The following is a 23062-nucleotide window of genomic DNA, read 5'->3' on the forward strand; positions in this document are numbered from 1 at the left end:
GCAAGCAGCAGAGGTATTTTGTTATTGAAATTACTTGTTCAGATAAGAACTCTCTCAGGCTACCTTCCTTCTTTGGAAAGAACCTCTTGACAGGGGATAGCAGGGAGTACAAGGAGGAAGGCACCATGTTGACCGAACAGCTGGCAAGTCTGTGCAATTGCCATTTCAAGAACATGTGGCCACCCAAAAGCAAGAAGTGAAAGCAGTCTCACCCATCGCTGCAACAAGCTTTGCTGATCATTTCTTTGCTGCAATGGTCTGGGAGAGTTTAGCCTGCTCTCCTGGTACACTCCAGCATCAAGAAGGGCTCTTTGCTAGAGGCTTCCCTGCTCCAAGCAGGGAGCCAAGGGATTCTTAATGATTCTTTTTCTAAGATCTTTTTCTAAGATGCAGCTTACATCTCATCTGGCTACATATCTCCAGCAACTGTAAACTACTCTTTCGGTACAAGTTTTTTTCTGTGCAGTTGTAATAAACTGCAAGGAGATTAAGATGTTAGTTTTTCTTTGGCAATTAATAATGCTAGATGTCTTGTTACTTAGAGTGAAAGAAAAAAAAAAACCAACAACAAAAACCCAACAAAACCCCAGGCAGGTATCAAGCATAATTATCTCAGTTTTAAACTCTTTTTTTATAAGCTCCTTTATAGTTGTAGTGTATACAAAGTGCCAAAAAGAGGGACACAGAAGCGGTAGTCAGTTGTTACTTACCTCCCACCCAGATGCTTCCCTGTGCTAACTTACCGTAGCTCTTCCAGGGTTTGCTGCATTTCTCGCAAGGCATCGGCCTCCAGATTATTAATGAGCTCTTTTCGATAGCGAGCAATAAAAGGAATTGTGTTTTCTTCTTGAAAGAGATTAATTAAGTTTGCACATACCCATGGCTCGACATTTGTTATGTCTGACAAGGTCTGTCAAAGGAGAAAAGAAAAAAACAACAAAATACAGCAAAGAAACAAAACACACTTAAGAAAGGTGGTAGATTGCTTTAAAGAGCCTCTCACTCAACATTCAAAACCACTCCCAGAATATTCCACTGGCCAGTAGGGACTACTGTCCTCCCTAAGACTTGATGTCAGGATTTTCTTGCATCCAGCCATCACATCCAGTATTTCAGCAAGACATGCAGCAACCAATATTTCCAGAAACTTGTAACCACAGTAAAAAAAAGCAGGAAGGACTGCCTCTTGGGAACAAAAAAAAGACCAAACCAAAATTGTAAAACAAAATAGAAAGACAGTAAACTGTACATGGCAACTGAGAAAATTAGGCTTTTTTTTTTTTAAGCCAACAATGACATACATCATGGTTAAACTAAACAAACAAACAAAACCCACAAAGCCAGAGCCCATCCAAATCCCACTCAACCAATAACAGGAAACTAACATAATACTACTAACAGCCTCAAGATGAACCAAACCTTACAAAGTTAAACATGATTTTGTACAAATTGAGCTTTCTAAAGATAAAGTTATAGTGTATCAATGTGGAATCAATTAAAAACTATATAAGTAGCTTATCTTCGCAACATTTTAACTGTCACAGTTTGTTTGCACTTCACTACAGTTAATCCCATAGATAGCTGATATAAAAGCCTTTCAAAAGTTTTATCCTGAAGCCTAAAATATAACAACATCCGTGCAATCATAGTCACTGCTTTTAGAGCAGCAATACACAAGGATCAAATTCTCCATCTGTATTTCTGGGAATATTTTATGAAACTCACAAACAAAATTTTATAGTCTTCTCAAGCAGAGAGTACTAAGGATGATGAATACAATGTGTCCTAACTATTCCCATTCTGCTCATATTAAAATCTTCCATAACCACACCTAGTCTCCCAGCACAAGAGCTATCCTAAAACTGTCTTCACCTGAACAGCTTCAAAGTTAACATCCTACAAAAACAAAGACGGTATCTCCCTTGATGTCACTGCTGTGTGAGGAACACGATCTCCTCCGTGATGGGACCATAAACACTCTCAAATGAGTCTCTACAACAAAACAATCCACACTAATTAAATCTTAAACTGAAACTCTGCACACAGTCATCCCAAATCTTTCAGCATCCCTTCCTGAAGGAGTTTCAGTTGAGTGCATCCACAAAAAAAACCATGTGCTGATAAAGGTGAAACAGGCAAACTGTTACAGGATTTGTACTAAAGACTGCCGAAATCACAAATACCAGAAGGCTAACAGTTACCAACCAACATCTATATTTATACATGTAGTATGACAGCTTAAGCAGAGGTTAAATGACTACTTAACTTCAGACGACTGAAATTTTATGTTAAGATTCTAAATGCCAGTTATGTATGAAATAGTTTCATTGATAAGTCAGAAAAGGAAAAGATCTCATACCTGTACAATATCCCAGTTCATTTCAAATTCTTCTTTTATTTTGTTCCTTCCAAGATTTTTAACTGGCTTTCCTTCAGGACATGCATTCAACTTCATCTTTTTAGAGGGTGGTTCATCAAATGCAAAAGCCTCTTCACATTCCTCATGTTTCACTTGATTCCCCACTACAGGAACACTCGTTGAGGGTTTTTCATCACTCCCTAAACTCTTTTTGTTTTTCCCCTGGAATGAATTTATTTCCACTTTTTTAGGCACTTCTGGCTTTTGATTTAAACTTTTTGGTTTAGTGCCTACATCTTCTTCCTTAGGTTTTAGAAGTTGCATTCTATTATCTTCTACAGGTGCAATAGGCAAGGACACATCCTGCCAAAAAGACATTGAAACCATATCAAGCATTGGCTGTTACAAAGTAGTTCAACATTGCATTTAAAATCTAGAAAGACTTGCTACCAGACATCATTTTCCCAAGTGATGTCCCTGTTCAGCAGCGAAATGCCAAGCCAGAAATCAAATAACCTGAAATATATCTTTCATGGAGGAAATGATACAAACACATCCAGCAGAACTGTGATTTAAAAGATCAAATAAAATTATGCAGGAAAGAATTTAATTGGACTCTGGTTCAGAAGACACTGACCTACAGTCTTTACCTCCACTCATCTCAACAAAACAGGAAAAAGCAGGGCAGGTAAGCACTCTCCTAATGAGTTAGGTTCCCGGCATGAGAACTGGAACTGAGATTCAGTCTGCCAAAATACAGTTTAACCTTGGACAAGCCACACTTTCTTTCCTGAATTTCCAGAGAGACCATCTTCAGAAGGTCGAAGGACTGGCTTTGCCATGGTGTGATCTCTGATGTTAATATTTGACAGAGGCAAGTGATCTCCAAGAGAACAGGATTTTATATTAATCATATTAAAACTGTAATCCTTACTGGACTGGACAGCCGTGCAAGAAAACGTAAGCACAGGCTTTTTTTTTTTTGTGCTACCCAGCCAGTGAAAAAAAAGATGTCCAAGTTGCAATATAGAAACCAGAGACATTAGAGAAAGAAGACAGGCATTATTTATTTACATTGTCGAAAGATCTCCAGGGAAAACCACGTTCCATTATCATTGGCCAAAATTTTCAAGGCAGCCCTTAGATATGGACACTTTAATGCATAAGAAAGTCATGTTTATCCAACGTACTGAATATTCACAGGAACAGTGGAATCATACAAGCTGATCAGACTCAGGCAACCAACCGAACCAAAGCTGGAAAAATTCTGGTCATGTTACTTGCCAACTGCAGTAATTATATGTCTCTTGCTTATAGATACTCACCAATTCCTCTTTTATTGCTACCTTCTTGACCGTTTTCTTGGCCCCAGCTGGCTGTGGAACAGCAGCTTTTTTAATTTTTGCCTCATTTTTCTTTGGCAAACAACGTTTCTTGGCGATTTTTGTTTTTGGCTTCCATTCCTCCTCTTCCTCCTCTGATTCAGAGCTCCTGAAAAACAAACAAATCAACAATATTGCCTATAAGAATAAAAAATATACATACGCAAGCTAATTTGAGTTTTCTGGCATGAAAGAAAGCAAACAGTAAGAATTACCAGAAAGGTAGGTAGATTCAACAAATACAGGTCTTTCACACTGCTGCAGAGCTAATGACTTGAACAATTTACCAATTTTTATGAAACTAGTTCTGGGGATGTGTACACACCTGATTCTGTTTGGAGAACTGGCAATTCCCTTTCATGATACCTTCACTGTGAGCATGAAGAAACATACGTAATTTGTGTTTTATAATTGAAGTTGTGTGCGTGAAAAACTTTTAATCAACCTCTCAGAAACTGAGTGTTGTTCTTAAGCAATTGCTCATGCTTAGTATAAACCTTTAAAAAAATCCTAAGGAAAAAAATGATCTTACGAATTAAGAAACGAAGGTAGTTCTTCTGATGTAAGGGCTTTGGCTTGAGATTTCACCCTCCTTGGTAGAGATGACATCTGAAACAGAGGCAAGAAGAGAGAAATAGGACATTTGGTTGAAGCTGTATTCTCTTATTCAGCCCTTTAACTCACTGCCAAATGTGCCCTCATAATGTCTTCACCAATCACAAAAGTTTCCTCTAGAGAGAGTTTGGATTTCTTGGCATCCAAGAATTTAGGCCACAGCAGCACACATTCAACCAAAGCAAACAAACACACCAGCACTATAACCTCTCAAAATACTTTTCTCTTCACATGGAGTTAATTATTTGGCTTGCATGTAAAGCTATCCTAGCCAAAAGAGTACTGGTTCTCAAACATATTATTGGTTATCATATATACTATGCCAGTCTTTCCTCCATCCATCTAAACAGCACAGCAAATCAAATTAAAATCTAGTAAAGTGAGCTCACATATGGTTTTGATGGGACAGGACAAGACAATTGTCAATTATGGTCTAGAATTTCACCTTTAAAGACTATCCATTGCTTGTATGCACAATAAAAACTATTATTTTGAATGAGTTGCTCACTAGCATATAGCAAGTGCATAAAACAATTACCAAAAGTAAAAAGGCAAGACATACACTTTCTCCTGATCCAAGTTTCATACCTACAATAGCTACATTTCAGTTAAACAGTCACAGAATTTTTGATAGTAGCTGAGCCTGCGAATTTTAATAATCATATTTATCAGTTTTAGTTAAAAAATTGTAGGTATCCTCAAAATTTTACCTGACAGAAAATCAAAATTAAAAAAACTTAACAAGAAAAAAAAGCAAATCATAAGTTATTTCCATAATTATAAAACTCAGAAGCACATTTTACCCCATCTAGTACAATTTCATTGTTCTTCACATTGTGTTCTCCAACTCTTTGTAATAACTTGACCTTTGATGCAGCCTTACCACTGTGAGGCTTAAAGTCCCATGTTTGCACAATACAAAGTGGATAAGCACTTTGCAAAGTGCCATTTAACTTAAGGGCAAAACGCCCTTTAATCTAACTTCATTCTGACTCAAGCACTAGTAGCACAACCACTGTTATAAATGGCTTTCAGCAAGTTTTCCTTGTAAAGTAGAACAAAAATTTAGATGACATTTTCAGCACCGTAGTTGAAAGAGGCCCACGTCAAAAAGCACTATTAGCTTGCTTGCAAAACACATTCCTCTACCAATCATCTTGGTCGGTAACAGGTCAGCATTGCTGTGCTGTGTCACTGACCAAAATCCCATTATGTGACTGCTTAGAATACACATCCACCACAGAAAACCACAAATCTCCACAGAACACAACCAATATTACTCACCTTATTAGCTTCCCAGGTGACTTTTCACTGACAGTTCTGAGACACCTGCAACCTCATCCAGCCAATCCACTTCTCCGTTTTCCTTTGCTCTTTATACCTGAACAGTCATTATCACAGTTCTGAATTAATTAGTTATTTATTTCCATTACCTCAGAGGTATAAAAATAATGTTTCCATTTTATATCACAGTTTAATCTGTGAATGGGAGAAACAAAAAACAGTAACACCAAGATTTCCAAAATTAGGTAACATCCAAGCCGGATGGATCTCTGATCCATTCTTTTGCAGGCACTGGCACACTTTTCAAATGGTTAGCTCTCACAGTTTTCCAACTAGCTGTTTAGCTTACAATTTCTGTATCTGCCACTCTTCTTCACCTAATCCAGCTAGGTGGGTATTCTTTAGTATTCCGAGCAATTTCGGAAGCTACGCATTGAATCACTGCAAGTAAGAAGGAAAAAGCCAATATGCACAGTTTCTCACTGGAGGTCAGCAACCCCCTCTCTAAGTAACACTACTCTAAACTTCACTGCCAATTTTGAACACTCAGCATATCACCATGACAGTTCCAAAGCTTACCCAAAAGTCCATGTAGAAAGAAAACTTCATCTGGAAGGCCTTTTCCACTAGTATTTCCCTCTCACCTCAAGTGGCCAAGGCCAGAGTCTCAAAATATCTCAACATTTATGTTGTTACATGAAGTAAGATTGTGACAATAGTAATGCTCACTTTATAAACTTAATTGTAATTCCTGACATCCAATGCTGACGACCTATTTAACTCTCCATATCAGCACAACAACAGGAAATGAGCTCCTTAGTCTTTGAAACCAGGCATTTTTCACATTCCTCATGAACAGAGTAGTATTTGCTCCTACATCCTTAAAGTCCAAGTCTACTTGTCTTCAAACAGCACACTGAAAGAAGCAGAACATCCATACAGCCAACATAAAAATGGCATAGGAAAGCATGAAACAGAATAGAAGGTGATGTGTAATAAGGCTAAGTCTTTACAGGGCATTTCAATGTTTGGGTTTGGGGTTTTTTTTTTATTTGATTTCTGAGATCTTCCACTTCAAAAAAAATCATTAGATCATCTTTAAAGTGTTTGTTGCAGTACTTTAGAAATCTGGAGAAGTCTCAAATATGTTTGATCCAGAAGATCAAAGAAGATAAGACCAACACAGAACCTGTCCTCTGTCCCACTCATCAATAGTGTCAGTTCTTACAAGCACATAGTGAGTTAGTCTCATATACTACAACTTTAATTATGCTATTAATCCACTAAATTTTCTTGAGAAGAGTGGTAACTTTGCTCTTAAAGGCTTTTATATCTGCAACTAAAGCTAATTTGAACTAAGGTAAGATATCAATTCAAAACACAAAACTTATTTCAGACTAACTCTCCGCTCTCCATGAACAGTCAAGACATGGTCAGAAGCTAAAATGGAGTTCTACAGATGAAAATAAAAGTCAATACCAAAAAAGCATCTGTGAGATAAGTATCAAACATGGGGTACCATAAGGAAAAAAAGAGTCATGATATTTCACTCCAAGTGAAATAAGTTATAACCACCTCTCCTTCTCATAATGAATACAGCAAAATAACTGTACTATTTATTTGTAGAAAAGACTCTTATAGTTACTACAAGTATACTTCTTGTTTACAAAAATAATTTTTTAATTAGAACCCACAAAAGTACTTCTGATTTAATTCCAAATTGCCAGACAGCTGTCTGCTAAATTTTCCTCTTGAGCTGCTTGTGCTGGGGTGTGCAAACACCTACAGTTAATGACTAAGAAAAACAGCCCTTCTGTGATTCACTGCGGAGGGGGAGGCAGGGAAGAGGATGAAAAAGCAACAAGTTTAAATGCCACTGTTGATGACAGATAACTAATACAGATTTTTTTTTTTTAGAAAGCTTAGAGACAGTCCCTGAAGTGAGACAGAAAGATTCAAGAAACAGGCAAATACAGTTAAGCTCCACATGGGGTATCTACAACACTGACTGCACTGACTACATGACAAGGCAATCAAACCACCTATTGCTAGTTCCATGCTTTGCTTCTATGGGGATATGGTCCCCCATATCTCCTGCCTCAAGTCTTGAGGGAACTCAGAAGAGCTTTATTCACCCTCCCACAGCATGCTGGGATCAAGCCAGTGTGAAGTTGGCCACGTATCTCCTATTGTATTTTCCAGATAGACTCGTCTCAGTGGCAAAGTGCCTTTATCTCTTCCTTCTCTGTCATCTTCAGTTAACCATACTCAAAGTGAGAGTTGGCTTCTACCCCCAAGGAAAGAAACTAGAGGTTGCATAGATCTATGTCCCCTTCAAAACCAGAAGAGTCCCATAGCTGCAGAAGAGCCAACCACAAAGCTGAAAAATCAGAGTAACCTGTTTATATCACTGTCAGGTCAGAGCAAACATCTTCCCTTCCTGTGTCTGTGTTCAGTATTGCTGTACCTTACCAGAGGTGTTTACAGTGCTTGGCATTTCCTGTACTTATCACCTGAAGGAAGTAAACATGCAGTATCCAATGCTGTTCACAAGTTATCCAACCACCCTGTGCAGGATTTCACCAGCTTGCCAACTGGCATATTGAACTCCTGCAAGCTCTGTTCTAGCAGCTCTCCTCACATCTGAGGCCAGAAAACTTCCAAGTAACACTAGCTAACACATTTTTTCTCATTTTATATATGTAATCACAAACCTTTTAATTTTAAGCAATGCTGTTCTTTGAGAAAAACAGTTCTTACTCATCTCTCCAACAATATTTTACTTCCACGGCAGGCAACATGAGCTAGGCCCTGGAAACTTTGACCTTGCCCACATACTTAGGCTCCCAACTCCTGTTTCATTTCGTATCTGTCCATAAATGATCTTTTGCTTCTGTGCAATAGTCTGAAACCTTAATGCTGAACTTTCAAATTAGACTCTTGGCCCCCTGTTCAGGGGAATCAAAACCCACCTGCTTGTCCATGTCCCAGATGACAGCATCTTTGCTTGAAACACACTCAGCCATGACTAAAGCCTTGCGTCTCCACAAAACCCAACAGTTACAGCATGTTCTTCAAAAGTACTTCCCAGTTAAAAATTAAAGGACTTCACAGAGCTACTACTCTATCCAGCGAGGAAGAACTGAAAATATTTAAATCATTGCTATTGTAGAAAAAGACATCTGCTAGGTCCACTCCCCAAATAGTATGGCACCAGTTTTGCTGCCAGTTATTTTCTTCCCACCACTTCTATTCTCTGCATCCAATGCAGAGCTCCACATCGCTGTCCTGACAGCTGTAAATAGCACACTTCTCCCTGCCTGTCAGCTACTGATTAAAATAAGGCTAGTGTAGTTTAGCGTTGGGCCATACCAGGAATAAAGACAACTGACAGGGTAGCTCTTATTATACTTTACTGTACAGAATCTTAATATGGGTATGTACAAAACATACAGCAAGGAAGCAATCATTTCTCTGGTCTCTTTCCCCAAATAGGTTTAGGCTGCACATAGAATATAAGTAGATTGAGGCCTTAAAGACCTTATTATGTTAAGGAGCAATCCAAATCTCATTTAGAGACTGCTGTTCTCTTCAATCTCCCTATTCATGCAAAGGCACAACCAATTAAAAGCAAATTGCTTCATATGTGAATCCAGGTGGCATAAGCAACTGCTTGCAGAAAGAGAAGTTTAACAACAGTTTACAAGTAATTAGATTAAAAAATCCTCACTCCGCCTCATTTTCCTAACTCCCCCGAAAAATTCCTGCACTAGCTCACACCTGTTTTGAAGCTCCAGCAACAATTTTCAGAATCAAAAATAACTCAATCAAATAGATTTTTCTACCTGAAGGCACAGGATTCAAAAAAACCCACAAAACAAAACAAAAAACAACAATCCAAACAAACACACCACCACCACAAATACACCTGGAATTTAACTTCCTGACAGTAACTGCAAAAAGTCCTCTCCAGCTAAAAAGGCCACAAAAACTTCCAAAGCCCCTTTCCAGTTAATCCAAAGCAACACATTCCTTACCAGAACAGGAATCCCGCTATGCATGAAGCTCCTCAAACTTTGTTCTACAGCCTCTGCTTTTCCATCACAAATAAAAGAGCAAGGATAACAGAATTTTGCATTTCAGCTTCTTCCTAAGTCTAAGCCAAACCAGTTTATTATAACATGAAGCACCTGGGGCAGGACACAAAAAGCACTGTACAAATCCCACATGACAAGTGAATTTCAGACCATTACAGTAGCAGCAGAATGGCCCACTTCAATAAATATACGGAGGCTCTCAACAGGTTGATTTGGCTTGTCATTTTAAGATAGCTCCATTGCATGCTACAATAACATTCTAAGAAAAAAAAAATCAACGTGTGAGCATGCTGCCAATGACACAGGGGAAAAAATGCTATGCAGATCAATGGTAGGGATTTGTATGGAAATTGTTTTATCTCTCCAGGGTTTTATCAGGTCAACTGAGTTGTACTTGAAAATATAAATCCAACTTACTGTAATCCTCTCGAGGTTAAAATCTTGGAGAACTTCCAGACACTTTTGCTCAGAGAAGCTGGTACAGATTTCCAAGGAGTTGCACAAAGCCAGTCAGGCCTGCCTGAGAAAGGAGTGGCAGACACCATTTAGGAGACTTCAGTGCTAACTGGAAAATTACAACCAGAAAGAAAGGGAGGGACATACAGCAAAACAGTCCCCAAAGCTAATTGGAAAGGCAAAGGTATAAGACTAGTAGGAATACTACCTATTGGTACTACTTACAGAAGTACCACCAAAAAGATGAAACACACAAATTACACCCTGAGAAAGCACACTCTACTCCATGCCTGTTCCTATAACTAGTAGTCCCACTGGAGAAAAGGAACAACCTGTGTTGTGTAGCAGCCTGTAAACGAATCAGATGAGGACTACACAAGAAAGGGAGCACACAAACATTTCTCATCCATTTTCATTAATCCACTTATCTCAAACCAACTATGAAGACAGACATTATCCAAAACCAGGGGGATACTGCTTCTGATACAGCAACAGACTGCTACATTATGTGCAACTACTCCTTTTCTCAAGTCCACCACACCAGCTATACAGTAACACTCCCATCACGCTTAATTAAATGAGATGTCTTCACTTCCTAAGGGACACAGAAGACGCGCATGTCTTCTGCATGGTGACTGCCACAGCAGAGTTTATCACACCAAAATACACATTTTGGAGCCTAGGAGGCAAAAGGGGAGTCGAGAGTAATGTACTTGTTTGTTGCTTGGTGAGTCACTACCACCCAAATCACTGCTTTTTGGCCCAGAAACGTGATGGAGCTTAAAATAAACTTCTATGTACTTGAAAACCCTACTCTTCCCCTGGCGACACCCTGCTTTCCTCGGGTCTATTGGCATCATTCAAGAGGAAGGACTAACCGAGCTAAACGTCGCCTTCCCCGCCCGGGAAGGGCAGGTGCCTGGCAGGACCACGCAGTGAGCTACCTCACAAGCCCCTCCGTGCCCCAGGCCAGACGGGGGCGCAGGAGGACCCCGAGCCCCCCCATCTCAGCCCACCCGGGGGTGTCCCGCTCTCCCGCAGCCCCGATCCCGCTCACCCCCTCGCAACGGGGTCGGGCACCACTGCAGGGCGATGCCCCCCTGTCCCGCCGGCCTGGGGGCGAGGCCGGGAGCACAGACGGAGGCCCAGGAGAAGAAGAGGCTCGCTTCCACCTAGACAAGCGAGACAAGAGCGAACCCCTCTCCTGCAGGCGCGGTGTGGCACGGAGAGCACCGGGGCCAGTGCAGCCCCGCTGCTCGCCCCGCCTCACCCGCGGCCCCGTCCCGGCGAGGAGCGGGAGCCTTCCCCAGTCATTACCCCCTGCTGCCGCCGGCTGCCGCGTTTGAAAGGGCCGCCAGCGCGGCCATGGCGGACTCTCCCGCCCGACGCGCCACGGGGAGGAGCAGGAAGCGGCGGCGCTGCCGCGCTGCAGGAAGCGGGGACCGAGGGGGCGGGGGCGGCACCGCCCTCGCACCGCCCCCAGCGCGGGGCCGGGCCCGGGGTGCGCGGCGGGGAGGGGCCGGGGGGGCGGCGACATCCGCGGGGCGAAAGGGGCAGCCTCTTTTCACTTAAACCAAGGACAAAGGGCGGCCGTGCGGAATGTCTGGGTTCAGTTCTTGGTTGGCGGGAGTTCGAAAGGCGTTAGAAACGTTTCCACGGCTTTTGCTACCCAAAAAGCAGGTTTTTTTCCACAGAAGTATTGGGAAGCAGAAATCATCGTTGTGTGACGCTGAGGTACTGTATCAAAGGTGACTGCAGAACACACAGAAATAAATACATGCCCTTTCAGCCCCCGGAGTAGGTAAGAGCACATAGATCCCAATATATACAGGGTGCTCATGTTCTTTTACCCATGCACACTAGAACTTGCATTATCTTTCCTTATAAGCCTTCACACTCTAGTGCTGGAAAAAGCATCCAAGTGTTAGTCACCTGCCTTAAAGTTTCATCTAAGGTTATATTTCCCTGTAGTCTCTGCATCTTTTTCATCCATACCTACTAAGTCACATTCAGCAAGGATCCTGTGAAGTCCATATCTTTGCGTTTAATGGGTGCTGGTTTCTGGAGCCATCACTAGAACAGTGGAGCAAGTAGGCTGTTACATTAAAGCCGTCTTTCAAGCTTCCATTACCCTAAAAGGTCTTCTGCTTCGTATCATAAATATTTGTAACTTGTGGTCATAACTATGAGCCAGCTGTCCTCCAGCCTTGGAAAGGCAACATCTTCAATGTAACTAAGGTGCAATAAACGTAAATGATTCATAATTTTTCATCTTGACGTTATAATAAATGTGTATTTAGCAGTCTGGAATGACTTTAAACACAATAATGTTCCATGCAGTCTCTCTTTTTCCATGAAGTTTACCTGACCTCTTTAGTTTTCAGAGGCCCGGAGAGAGACTTCTGCACATACTTGTCTTTAAGCATGGGGTTGTATCTCTGGTGCCAAAACTTCAGCTGATATAAACTGTCACAGCTCTGTTGATTTAAATAGGGCCTGTGATTTACACAAGTTGAGGATCTGACTCACAGACCTCAATAGGGCTTCTCACATATTTAAAGGTAATTAAGTGTGTAAATGCTTGCACGCTCGGAGCTGATTCACTTAGAGTTTTGTCCTAGTAAGAGCAGAGCAAAGGGTAATTTCGTGTAATATTAGGAAACATGAATTCACAATAGAACGTGACAGTTTTTCAGACAAAACATTGTCCTTTATAATAAATAAGGTTCTGATTTTTTATATTTCAGACCATATTCTACTCTTGTGCCAAAACAACCTTTAAATAAATATTGGAACTCGGTGCACTATATATCTAAGGACAAAAGACTGTGACTATAAATATCTTAATAATCATATTTAAATACTTGTTCTGATGCTATTTTGTAATACTTAGAGTGCAACTTTTTACAGAATATAAAAATACTGCCTGTGTCATCTGACTCCTTTGATGTACTGCATTAAAATTCCTATGTCTAAGTACATATCATGCAGTCAACTTTATTTCTCTTCTATAAATAGTTTGAAATTAGGTCACTGTTCTTGTAAGGATGGGCTAAGCTTGTACAACTGATTTAAAAGAAATTACCTATATATAAATGTTTTGATTTCTTTCTCATGCTTGCCTACAGTGACACCATTCCTTATCTATAATCAGTAATTTTTCTGTCCTGGCATATGAATTCTATGGTGGCCGTTTTTTGTAGAGTTGTTTATAGTGACCCCTGCTGAAAAAGATTAAGACTGACGTTTCTCTAAACCTTTAAAAAGGCATTTACCCAATTATTTCAGAGTTCAGCACAAAAAAAGAAACCACACGTAAATTCAAATATATAAAATTTGAAACTCCCTAATATGGATAGTTTTCAGTAAGATTACTTGAATCATACAAGGGCTTTTCCTCTCTTACATGCATAGGATTTACTTTCTAATGGAATATGATATAATTACAAAGCAAAACAGCGTCTTATTTCCTAGATGTAATGCTTGTTCTTTAGGTTATTGTTCTTTGATAAGGGCTAGACTTGACACCAGTAAATCACTGTCTGAGCTGCTGCATGTTAGTGTTTTCAATGCTCCAGTCAGGAAAGCACATGCTTATGTTTATCTCTGTTAAGGATAACAAAATAGTAAAAAAGCAGATTAAAGCATAGGACTAAGTTTAAACACAGATTACCCCTCTGGTTTCAGAAGGACTTAAGTGTCAGCCTATTCCAGTATTGCCCTGAATAGAATGCTTTCTCAAACTCAGCTTAAAAATTCTTCAGCAGGAGGTTTGTGTATGTGCTCTCCTACAAGAAAAAGATCCACGTGTGCTCTGTGCTGGGGAGAAGCTGTGTAGCCATAGCTAGTGCAGCTGTAAACCTCAGCTAACAGGCTCTGCTAATGGAATGCATGAGCTGCAGCTTCAGCTTCCTAGCAGTCTGCAGACTGGACCAAATAAGTGTATACTTGCTTGCAAAAGAGACTCAGGGTATAACCACAGTAAAATTTCTCATATATATATGTTAGTATAAATGTTATTGTAAAAATATATGTGCCTGATATGTTTGGTTTTTTTAAAGCTGTGTTTAAAGAGTATTATTTAGGCTGCAAAACCAAGAAAAAAGCGCCATGCTTAGAGCTCCTTGTGTAATCTTTATACTGCCCCTTGTGCAAATATTTACTGATGAATGGAGACATCCCATGGAAAATTGTGAGAGTAGCTTAGTGAAATAACCACAAGGAGGCAGAATTAAAATCTGATGAGTAACCTGGATTGTCCCTTTCCCCACTGAGTCCTTCACATTGCATTCTCAGCAACATTCTCATATTACTGAGTGCAATTTTCTACATCTGATAGACAGGTAAAAGATAAATTGAGTGTAGTTTCCCATATCTGATATTACCAGTGAGGACTGAATCCTATGTCTTTTCCACAGTACACATAATTCAACATATAACCAGTCAAATTTGTCATTTAGTTTAGGAGATGGATTATGGGTCCTAACAGTGGTCTCTTTTTCTGGTATTTGGAAAATTGATGCCACCTGAAATGTCAGGAAGGGAGATGAACCGGTGGGACAATTTGCTGGTCTTCCTCTCTCCTCTTTGGGAGCTGGAGGAAATCTAGTCTTTCACAGTGTTCCCAAAAATTTGCCACTGGGGGCAGATGCTGGATTACTTATGGTATGAGAGTGCAACCTGGTTCTTGGCCACGTTGCAGGAACGTGCTGAGGGTTGTATGGTCTGTACTCAGGCTTCATAAAGAATGCAATCCATACTCCTGTTTCCCACCTCGGCGCTTTGGCAGCTCGTGAGTTAGCTTCTTCTGCAGCCATTACTGCTGCTTTGGTGATGGTGTGAGCTGAACCATGAGATTCTCGTATGTTTTCATCATCTTGGTAGACTGGCAAAAGTTTCCTTAGGAGTGCAACTAGGAAAAGAGAGTCAGTGATTTTTAACAGTCCATTTCTCAACAAAAAGTGACAACGTGTAATGACATAAAGGTATGTGTACATAAAGGAGGCCAGAGAGGCAGGAGAACTCTGCCAGCGCACTTAGCTTGTCAGACACCGGAAGGCCCCAGTCCAGAAGCAGATAACTGCATGAACCTAAGCTAATGAGCACTGCTGAGAAGCAGGGTATGTTAGTTTGGGCATGCTGCCACATTAGCATGACTCTACATCTTCTAGACAGAAGCTAGCGTATGTCTGGGCAGCTCCGAGCATGAGCAGAGTTTGCTTGTATCTGTCTGCACCTGTCTGCATGGCCTCACAGAATAAAAAGCAGTAATTTCCCGATTAACTAGAAAAAGCCTTTTGCAAATAATAAAGATTGAAGAGTATCTGAAAAAAAAAAAAAGAAAAGAAAAAAGAAATGGCTTATTTCAAAGCCTCCTCAATTTGTTTTTGCCTCCAAGGCCTAGAAGAACTTGGCCAGTGTTGAGTCTACTTTCTATCTTGACAATAAAAGTGCTTTTTTAGTACCTATTTGGTTTTATCTTCTTCTGTTTCTTCCTACCTTATATTTAAATTGAAAGATCTGTGAGCAAGAGACCATCTCACTGCCTCTGTTTGTACAAAAAAATACAGTGTGATGGCATCCTCATCTGTGCCTCTGACTCCTAAACACTTGTGTGCCCAGCAGTGATATGAGTGATCTGTACTAAGTAACCATTTGATTTGACACTGTCAATCAGCAGAAGCAGAGGTCTGCCATGAAATAGTTTGCACTGTATTTATATTTTCTACTTGTCAGCTGGGCAAAGCACCAATATTTTTTATTTTGTGTGGTAGTAAGCACTTGTAAATGGAAACTCCGGGTCACTGTTACTTTCTCCACTCATCATTGTTTCTGTCAGACAGCTAGATCCTCTCTCTAGCTTATGACCTGCCTATCCAGAAAACTAATGTGACCTTCACCATTGCAGACTGTGAGTGCCCCATACAGTATTGATTGTGGTGCTTTCTCAAAATGAGGGTTCTCTATGCTCAGAACCTAAGTTCCACTTGGAAGAAGATCCTGCAACCAACTTTCTTAGTCCAACACCCACCGAATCCACTGATCACTGCTGTGCAATTGCTCTGTATGTGTTTACAGCAGCTGTGCTTTGTGTATGGACGATGCAGGGTCTTTATGATGCAGAGTCCCTACGGACGTGTAGGATGAAGTACCTGTTGTCAGAGTGTGTTTGAAGAGCTTCTGAATTGCTCCAGAAAGCACCAGTATTTATCCTCACAGCCTTATTATTTCCCTGTTGGGACGGACGAAAGGACAGACAAATTACATGCCTTGAGCAAATGTAAAGAACCATACCAGCATCTTCAAAATTCGTTGGTATTCCATACATGATCTGTTAACTCTCCATCTGCAGAAAAGAAGATAGTGTAGCTCTTCTCCCAGCCGATCCAGCAACTGTTTTGCAAAATTACTCACAAAGCTTTGTTGCATGCTCATATGTCTATACATAAGGGAATGGAAAAAGCATAACATCTTGGAAGGAAGCTAAGGGATACAAAAGGATGTTTAGACTGAAGTGTAGACTATTGTTCCTGGGTTACTGCATGCATTTATTTCAAAGAGAAGGTCTGTTCAGAATCAGAAGCAAAGGTGGCTTAGGGATTGATAGAGGGCAATTCTGCTTTTGTAGAGGTCTAATTTCTGTCTATAAGCATGCTCAAGATGATGGAAAATGTTTTTCTAGGCTGCAAGAGTTTTCTGGGAAAAGTCACATTCGGGAGAATCAGAACTAAAGTACTTCACTCAAAGTTAGTCCACTGAACTATCAAAACATATTATTCCTGTATTATTATCCCCATAAAAGCACTTTTCCTCTTTATTTTACCTCATAGGTATATGGGGTATATGCCTATCAATTTTCTATATGTAGGACTAGGATGCCTCAAAGGCAAATCAGTTTCCAGTTTCCTCTGCTGACCATGCAGAAGCACCCAGGTCAGGACCTTCAATATTCACCAGGCCACGTGTCTTGTTACACAGGGACAGAATCCATCACTTCTGAAAAGAGGAGATGATGTTGGCAAGTGGAGGGGCCTCAAAATGTGCCCATTATTCCCGTCTGTTCAAATTGCAACTTAAGTGCTTACAAATTGATCAAATGCTTTCAGCAAGCTATGAAAAGGGCTTCATTCTAGGGAACATTAATCTGAATCTCAGACTCAATTTCCTCCTCTGCTACAGATGTCCTGTATGACCTTCGATGAGTGACTCTTTCTGTGCCTCAGTTCCTCATTGTTAAAATGGGCTACTAATAACATTTCCTAAAACGTTCTGTGAGGATAAACAATGACTATGATATGATATGGTCAGGCATTAGCACATAAAGGGAATGGATAAGAATCTCAGATTTTACAGGAATATTCCTGCCAGAAAAATTTTGAGCAGTTCCTATCAGTGTACAGACAGTATCTGATGTCTGCCATGTTCACTGTGGGTCAGTTACTGGCATGACAGTTTAAATAAACAATTCTGACCAAACAACCTGTAGATAATTTTTGAAACAAGAAAATTTATATGCAGTCAAAATGTAGTCATAGTACTAGATATCCTGATACAGATTATCATTTAGAGACATTCTGTCTTTCTCAATCATTATTAACTCTCTTTTGTCATCTTCAAAAGCAAGCTAGTGCTTTAAAATCCAAGAGAGGGCTTTTATGTATGTGGCCAAATCCATACAACCGTAAAGATGAAAATAAGAGTCATATAAGGCCTTTATCAGCTGACTGAAATTCCATGGTCTTCATCAGAGCTGCAGATGGAGATGGATTAACCTGATCCTAGATGAGAGAAAGGTGCAGCTCTTGGCTGCAGAGAGAGACACGTTTTCCCTTTAGATCCAGCCCTTCTGCCTTCCCCAGGAGGAGTTAAAGATTGATTTTGGTTTGTGGTTGTAATGTGTCAGTATTTCCACTAGCATGGCAGTCTGCAGGTTTGTTAAAAATACTTGGAAAATGGCTCTGTTAGCAATCCTAGGAATCATTCTTTAAAACAACTACCATCAGTCTTGCAAACTCAGTCTCAATATCTGTTCAGTTCAAAGTGTGCAGAGTATTTTGTAACCAGGCCAAAATTTTGGAAGTAACATAAACATATGTAATGTCTCAGCTTTGCTGAATTTAAACCAATGCTGTTAGGTTCAAGAAACTGTGATATGGCAACCTCAGCTTTAATAGTACTAGCAGGCATAGAAAATGGTTGCTTTTATTTGTCTCAGTCATCCTGCAGCATCACAGGTCACTCATTCTCTGACAAGAAGTTCCAAAAATTCCAGTGAATGGAGAATGTTCACACATAAAACTCGGTTGCTATTTCTGTAAAATAACTATTACAGTAGCTAACTATATATAGCCAGAAGTAATTGCTTCTGTAAATAAAATACCAGTGAACACATTACAAGATTAAAGAGAAACTTTGAGCTTCCATCACAGCTATTTGCCGACTCTCACCCATATACACACAATGACTTTGCAGTCATAGCTCTGCAGTGCCTCAAGACCTAATTTAGGATATGTGTAGCATATTACACTTCCTCACATTCCTAAATAAAGTACTCTTCCATTAGCTGCTTAGTTCTTATTTTAGCTGACCACTTCACCTTTCACTAGTCATTTCACCAAATAAACTGCAATTCAATTTTTTGTTAGTCTTATTTTACAGTTAGGATTTATACAGGCTTTAGGGGATCGTGGGGGTTTGGATGTATTTTTTAGACAATATTTATTAATTTGAGACTATTTAAAAATAGTCTCTTTCAAATGGCAGTTGTAGGTAGTAAAAGTGAGATAGATGAACTGATGGAAGATCAGATCAGAAGTGATGTACTTTAACAAATGTGTCATCAACCTTTTAGAGTGAAGGTGATATTAAATAGCTTGAATACCATGCTGCTATAGGAAGGGACACTTTAAATACTTTGAAGGTAGGTTTAGAGTGATCTCTGCCATTCAGTGAAGGAGAAGAGTTATTGCCCAGAAACTATGGGGGTTTTGCTCACTACTGCTGGTAAAACTAGAAAGCCTGCTGTTCATCCTTTAAACCTTTTTTTGGTAGGGATTTAACAAGTTCACAACTGAGAAGTATAGAAGGCACCTATGTAAGAGTTTGAAAGTCTCTTACTTTTTTTATTTCCTAGTCTGATATTATTTAGACAAATCTGGTTTGTATGTGGACCTTTCAGAAGAAGAGAATTCTATTCCTATGAAATACCTTTTGCTGACTTGGTCCTTACTGTTGCATCTATATCATAAGATCTGGGAGCTGCTGTGAGGGAGCAAAATCCTGACAAGCTATAGACAGAAGAAAAGCAGACTGGTATTTCTTGTATTTGTAGGTGTCACAGGAAAGGAGAGCTTTGAGCCTGAAGCCAAATGGGCAGATGGGCAGGTGCCTTCAGGGAGCTACTAGACATAAGGACAGTGTAGGAAAAACTCTTCTGTACTTGAATTAAAACATAAGAAAGGAGTTTTTCCTTCTTCTAAGAGTCAGCGATCAGAGAAGGGTGTTGACATTTTGTTAGGAAGGAGCCATTGTAGGCAGTGTGGGGACAGGCTGCGTGGGAACCTGAAAGTGAAAACCAACAGCATGAGTTTATGTGAACAGGGATAAATAAGAGCAACCAGTATGTTGTTTTAGGCAAAAACCTACACAAATCCTTACAAGATTCTGAATGAATAGGAGCGGTGCCGGAATACATCTGTCATAACTGAAAAAGCAGGCTGATGCTCCATTATATCTTGGACAGGCTGTGATTGAAGATTTCACCGTGGAAAAGATCCGCAAGACAAATTCTGAAGATAATTCAGAGTAGAAGTTGACGCCTGTTATTAGACCTGACAGTAGTGTGACAAGAAAGCAGATAACAAGAAAGAATCGCTATGGGAAACAAAATTGTATTAACTTGTTTGTTTTGTCTCTTTGTATTTTAATGTTTGCAGCAATTCAACATCAGCTCCCCCAAAAATGGAGATATTTGTGTTCTCAACTTGTTGTCAAACAAAACGACATCAAGCAACAACCCATTCTTCAGCAGCGTTGCTTCTGCAACAGAAATAAATGCTGTTGACGGGCAATAACCCAGTGTCACAAAACTATCTCAGTCATACCCAGGATATCAAAGAGTACTCCCACTACTCCCCCCTTGTGTACCTAGCTGGAACTCTTTTGCCCAGTTTGAGAAACATTTTTCCATAAGGTGTCTTGTGAAAAAAATGGAATTGGAATGTTGAAAGGGAAACACAAAGATGCAGGTCCCAGTGCTTAGCCCATTAAAGGAGGTACTGAGTGAGTTTCATGTCGAGTTTGGAAGCGCCTTCCATAGAACCAAATAAATATTGGTTTGCCCTCCTAAGAAAGCTTCGGGACGCTGTCTTGTAAAGCAGGATATGGGCAGGTATGTTGAACAGCCAACAGGTCCAGGGAAGTGATTCTTCCCCTGTACTCAGTGCTGGTGAGGCCACACCTTGAGTACTGTGTCCAGTTCTGGGCCCCTCAGTTCAGGAAGGATATTGAGGTGCTGGAGCAGGTCCAGAGAAGAGCAACAAGGCTGGTGAAGGGACTTGAGCACAAGTCCTGTGAGGAGAGGCTGAGGGAGCTGGGGTTGTTCAGCCTGGAGAAGAGGAGGCTCAGGGGAGACCTCATCACTCTCTACAGCTCCCTGAAAGGAGGTTGTAGCCAGGTGGGGGTTGGTCTCTTCTCCCAGGCAGCTATCAGTAAGACAAGAGGGCATGGTCTTAAGCTCTGCCAGGGGAGATTTAGGTTGGATGTTAGGAAGAAATTCTTTACAGAGAGGGTAATCAGGCATTGGAATGGGAAGTGCCCAGGGAAGTGGTAGATTCTCCGCCCCTGGAGGTATTTAAGATGAGCCTGGATGTGGCACTTAGTGCCATGGTCTAGTAACCACTGTGGTAGCGGATCAAGGGTTGGACTCGATGATCTCAGAGGTCTTTTCCAACCTAGCTGACTCTATAAAAAACCAAAACCAAACAGCTGTTTGAAGGACAAATCTAGAGAACAGGCCTACCCAGGACAATTCCCAGGAACGTGTATACTTCACTCATGCAGTGTAAATCAATCTTGTATTTCCCATGTATTGAGGATGGAGCATTTGTGCCTTTCCAGCAGAATAACTGACTGCTGCTTAGTCTCTGCTATCTTCAGCTGAAGCTCCCTAAACTCGCTTATGTCAAATGGAGAACCAGTTCAGACAATGTTATATGCACATGTCCTTTCTAAATCTGAAGCACTTTGCTGAAGTTACAGATGCATTTTTAACCTGAACATATGTTTCACTGCATAGCCTCATGGCTTCTGAACAGCTGTGATAGGAATACAGGTTGTCTCCTGAGGTAAATAAGCGCTCACCTGCTAAGCTGGGAAAAGAATCTCTATAAAGGGTATTTCAGACAGCTTGCAATAAATATGTTATCATCCACTTCATGTAATCCACTAATAATAAAGAAAGAGAAAACCATCCACATTTTATTTTCCACATGGTGATGCACTGTCCTTATGGAAAGAGGCGAGTGGCAACATGTCACAGCCTGCCAACTTCAAACACTCTTCTGAATGCTGTCTCTCATCAGTGGACTTGTATTCTCAAAGTAAGGAGTATTAGGTTTCAGTGAAAGACCTGAACTGTTCCATTAATGACCTGATGGATGAGGTAAGATTCAGTGGTTTTTTTTACTCAAAGCCAGACTTGAAATATTTGAACTGCCTCTCATTTCTGCTTGTCTGTTTTCCTGATAGATACTCATGTGGATCCAATCATCAGATAAATTTCTGAATCAGCAGAAGACATCTGAACTTTTTCCCAAAATACATAATATAGGTAAGTATTTGAATCCATTGTATCTCAGTACAGTGCTGTAGCTTTACAAATGCTAAGTAAAATGGGAGCTTTGCCTCATGATCTTGGCATCATCATCCTTAGACACCAGAACTTTAACATTTAGGTATCTTAGTGTGTTTGAAACTGTCAGCTTCTATCCTTTTAGAGATAGAAGAAAAAGAGACCTAGACAAAGTTTTCTTGAGGAAAACTCATTTTAAACTCAAAACTTTAAATAAATAAACTAATTTTTCCAGGCTTATCATTTCTTAGATCACACAAACTAAAAAGAAAAACCACCCCAAAACAAACCAGATGTGATGTTTCTGTCCTCTGACATTATTGAAATATTCAGGCATAAAATATGCTACTGAAATGTCTGAAAAAGGTTATGCTATTAATCCACACATAATTTAGAAATGTTTGGAATTATATTACCCAAACTTTTATATAAAAAAAAATTAGGCAAAACTAGAAAAGTTTGAGTCAAAAAATAAGTATTTTGTAAAGTTACGAATACATTGGCACAAGGTATGAAAAATGTACTAGAATTAGAGATTAAATTACTTTGATTATACTGGATAATAGCTGGGTTTTTTTGATAATAAATACTTGTTAGTTATAAGATCTTATTACAGTTTTTAACCTAATTGCTAATCTCCCTTTCCTTCCTCTCTCCCTTAAGATTCCTTACTGCAGATTGCAGCTTTCTCTCTTTTGGAGCATGTGTAAGAGAATTCCATATGTTGAAGGAAGAGGTACATAAAGGAACTGCTCCTTTAATTTATAAATATGAGTTTGTCCTAATAAATAAAGTGGCAACATTTCTCCCCAGGCTAAATCTAGTGTAAAAAAATTCAAACACAAACTGGAGCACAAAGGCACAAAACAGAAATCTTATTACTTTGAAAAGGATACAAAGATATATCAATGTCAATATAAACAAACAGCTTGAAACAAACAAATGGTGGAAAACAAAACTGAAGCAATGATGTACTACATTATATGAATAAATATATACTTTTAACTATTTATTTTAT

The 23062-nt window shown here is 40.0% G+C and overlaps 1 protein-coding gene across 4 annotated transcripts in view; it reads right to left on the reverse strand.

Moving 5' to 3' along the window:
- Positions 1–11626, reverse strand: part of SRBD1 (S1 RNA binding domain 1) — a 123944-nt gene extending 112318 nt beyond the window's left edge. The window contains exons 1-8 of one of the 4 annotated variants that reach the window (XM_064648399.1): positions 11511–11626; positions 10155–10257; positions 6370–6556; positions 5641–5737; positions 4274–4350; positions 3685–3850; positions 2360–2722; positions 744–910 (exon numbers count right to left, since the gene is read on the reverse strand). In XM_064648399.1, the coding sequence (XP_064504469.1) occupies positions 744–910; positions 2360–2722; positions 3685–3850; positions 4274–4350 (773 nt within the window). In that variant the 5' untranslated portion in view covers positions 5641–5737; positions 6370–6556; positions 10155–10257; positions 11511–11626. Of the gene's footprint in view, positions 1–743; positions 911–2359; positions 2723–3684; positions 3851–4273; positions 4351–5640; positions 5760–6369; positions 6557–10154; positions 10258–11250; positions 11395–11510 lie in introns of those variants that run through there. The other 3 variants (XM_064648397.1, XM_064648401.1, XM_064648398.1) reach the window with 3 other exon arrangements.
- Between the last annotated feature and the right edge of the window lie 11436 nt (positions 11627–23062).

This window comes from Pseudopipra pipra, chromosome 3 (genome assembly GCF_036250125.1).
Source record: "Pseudopipra pipra isolate bDixPip1 chromosome 3, bDixPip1.hap1, whole genome shotgun sequence".
Lineage (NCBI taxonomy): Eukaryota > Metazoa > Chordata > Aves > Passeriformes > Pipridae > Pseudopipra > Pseudopipra pipra.